Genomic DNA, 2,469 nt, shown 5'->3' with positions numbered 1-2,469 from the left:
TGCTGAAGTTCAGCCTCCACCAGCTGATGAGGCCCCTGCTGATGTTCAGTCTCCACAAGCTGAGGAGGCCCCTGCTGAAGTTCAGCCTCCACCAGTTGATGAGGCCCCTGTGGAAGTTCAGCCTCCACCAGCCGAGGAGACCCCTGCTGAAGTTCAGCCTCCACAAGCTGAGGAGGCCCCTGCTGATGTTCAGTCTCCACAAGCTGAGGAGGCCCCTGTGGAAGTTCAGCCTCCACCAGCCGAGGAGGCCTCTGCTGAAGTTCAGCCTCCACCAGCTGAGGAGGCCCCTGCTGATGTTCAGTCTCCACCAGCTGAGGAGGCCCCTGCTGATGTTCAGTCTCCACCAGCTGAGGAGACTCCTATAGAAGGGACCCTTGTTGCAGTACACTCTCCCCCAGCTTATGAGGTCCCTGCGGAAGAGGCCCCTGTTGACAAACATTCCCCACCAGCTGATTTGCTTCTGACTGACGAGTTTGCTATACAAGAGGCCTCTGCTGAAGTTGCACCTCCACCATCTGAACAAACCCCTGAAGATGAGGCTCTGGTAGAGAATGCGTCTACTGAATTTCAATCACCGCAGGCAGCAGGAATTTCAGCAATAAATTTAGGATCGGTTGTTTTGGAAGGTGAAGCAAAATTTGAAGATGTTTCAAAAAAAATTCTGTCTAATACCAATGATGGATCTAAAGATTTGTCTAATACTAATGATGGACAGACTCCCACTCTTGAAATAGAAGGTGTCTTTCATATACAATTAAAAAATCGTCCTCCTGAACTGTAGTCAGATTGTACCTAAGCTAGCAATCAGAAGCTACGTGGTTTTGGAAGAACATACTTTAGAAAAGGGTGGGCAGCTGGAAGTAGCTTTGTCAATAAGGCAAGTTAAAGTGAACCCCAAGAGTTGGAGTACAGGTTGGAAAATGAACAATAAAAACTGTAGCAGTAAAAAATTACTTATGTTACTTTCATTCAAATTGATGGCACATAAAATACCTATTTTAAAAGTAAGTTTATAATTGAAAAAAATTACTTAAAATAACCTTCCTATGGTAAACTTATTGACACGGGTAAAATTTACTCTGCAGTCATCTTTTCTTGTCTTTGCCTTCCCATTATGAGTCAATATAGTTTCTAGTGGAAAAACCAGTGTCTTTTCTGCAGATCTGTCATCTACTTTAAATTCCTTGAGTCTTAGTCACACATCTAAAGTTATGTGATGTTCTCTTCCTCCTTATTATAATTAATCATATCTCTTATTTTCTTTTCATTCAATTCCTTCTGAGACAAGCATTACTTTCCTGGTTTTAGCCTAAGTGTTCTTCTTTATCTTCTTACACATTTTACATTTCAATGTCTGGATAGAAAGACTCACTTCCTTTGTAAAAATCTTCAGTTCAATAAAATGAAGATGGTCATAAAGTACTGAAAACGGTGTGCAAGTACAAAGAAAAATATACTTAGATGACCTTGAGAGCACATTCCTGTATTTAGTTTTTAATTTGATTTCAACTGAGAATGTGATGAGTCCTTTGGAAGTTTGGCTTATGCTTTTTGCTCTATGAACTGGTAATGAAGAACAACTTAGAATAAAATCAAATTACTGTAGTAAAAGCCGTTGAAGTTTTTAAAGAGCATCAAGCCTTAACAATACATATTCTAAGATGTCTGTTATTAAAGGGCATCTAGTTTTCCATGGTTGTAACAATGTTGGGAAAATATTTTCTCTAGCTACAAATTAATCACAATGTGCTGAAATGTTGAGATAATTTTATCAGAAAATTTTAAAATTTTGTCAGTGTATTTTTCTATTTAGTGAGAACTCTAGGTTAATGATTTCAAACCTCATTAAGCTTTGATGTCCTATCATTGTTGGATTTTTGTCACATTCTTCATTACCTCAGTAATCAAGAGTATATGATATTTTAAATAAGTTTTTGAGAATTTCATAAAAATTATTGCAAGACACTCTTTCTTGTATGTGCCAAATTTGAGGTTGAAAATGTTATTCTAGACTGTGTAGAATGAGGGGTTTTTTTTTTTTTTTTCTTTTTGCAATGTACGAGCCCTCCATTTTATGTTTTCTGAGATACTTAAATCCAGTTAAACTTGGTTTTCTAAATTAGGTCTTTTTGTTTCTATTTTGGATTTTCTATTGTTGTTTTCTTTTTAAATTCAGAAGCCACATCAGAGTATAGAGTTATACTAGAATGAAAATATGCTTAATAAAGATGGGATCTATCAACTGGCACATGGAAAAACTTTCAACACTTAAAAATTGGATGTTTCTGGAGCTGAGGTGGAGCTTATATTTATCTGAATATATATATATAAATATATAGTACAGTGTATAAACAGTAAACAAGTATATTCATGAGATTCTGGAGGTCAAATTAAAAAGTGCTGCAAATATAAGTTCCAACAGGTGCACCTGTGAAAATTTAGGGCAAGAAACATTGATTTGATGCTTCT

The 2,469-nt window shown here is 37.2% G+C and overlaps 1 protein-coding gene across 1 annotated transcript in view; it reads left to right on the top strand.

Annotated features, from left to right (window-relative positions):
* The window catches only part of FSCB (fibrous sheath CABYR binding protein), a 3,470-nt gene extending 2,533 nt beyond the window's left edge, over positions 1–937 (top strand). The window contains exon 4 of the mRNA XM_011996230.1: positions 9–937. Coding sequence (XP_011851620.1) covers positions 9–781 — 773 coding nt within the window. The 3' untranslated portion in view covers positions 782–937. The remainder of the gene's footprint in view (positions 1–8) is intronic.
* The last annotated feature ends 1,532 nt before the right edge of the window (positions 938–2,469 follow it).

Source organism: Mandrillus leucophaeus, unplaced genomic scaffold (genome assembly GCF_000951045.1).
Source record: "Mandrillus leucophaeus isolate KB7577 unplaced genomic scaffold, Mleu.le_1.0 Scaffold505, whole genome shotgun sequence".
In the NCBI taxonomy this organism is placed as follows: domain Eukaryota; kingdom Metazoa; phylum Chordata; class Mammalia; order Primates; family Cercopithecidae; genus Mandrillus; species Mandrillus leucophaeus.
Note: the sequence above shows the minus strand (reverse complement) of the source record. Positions and strands in the feature narration are given on the sequence as shown.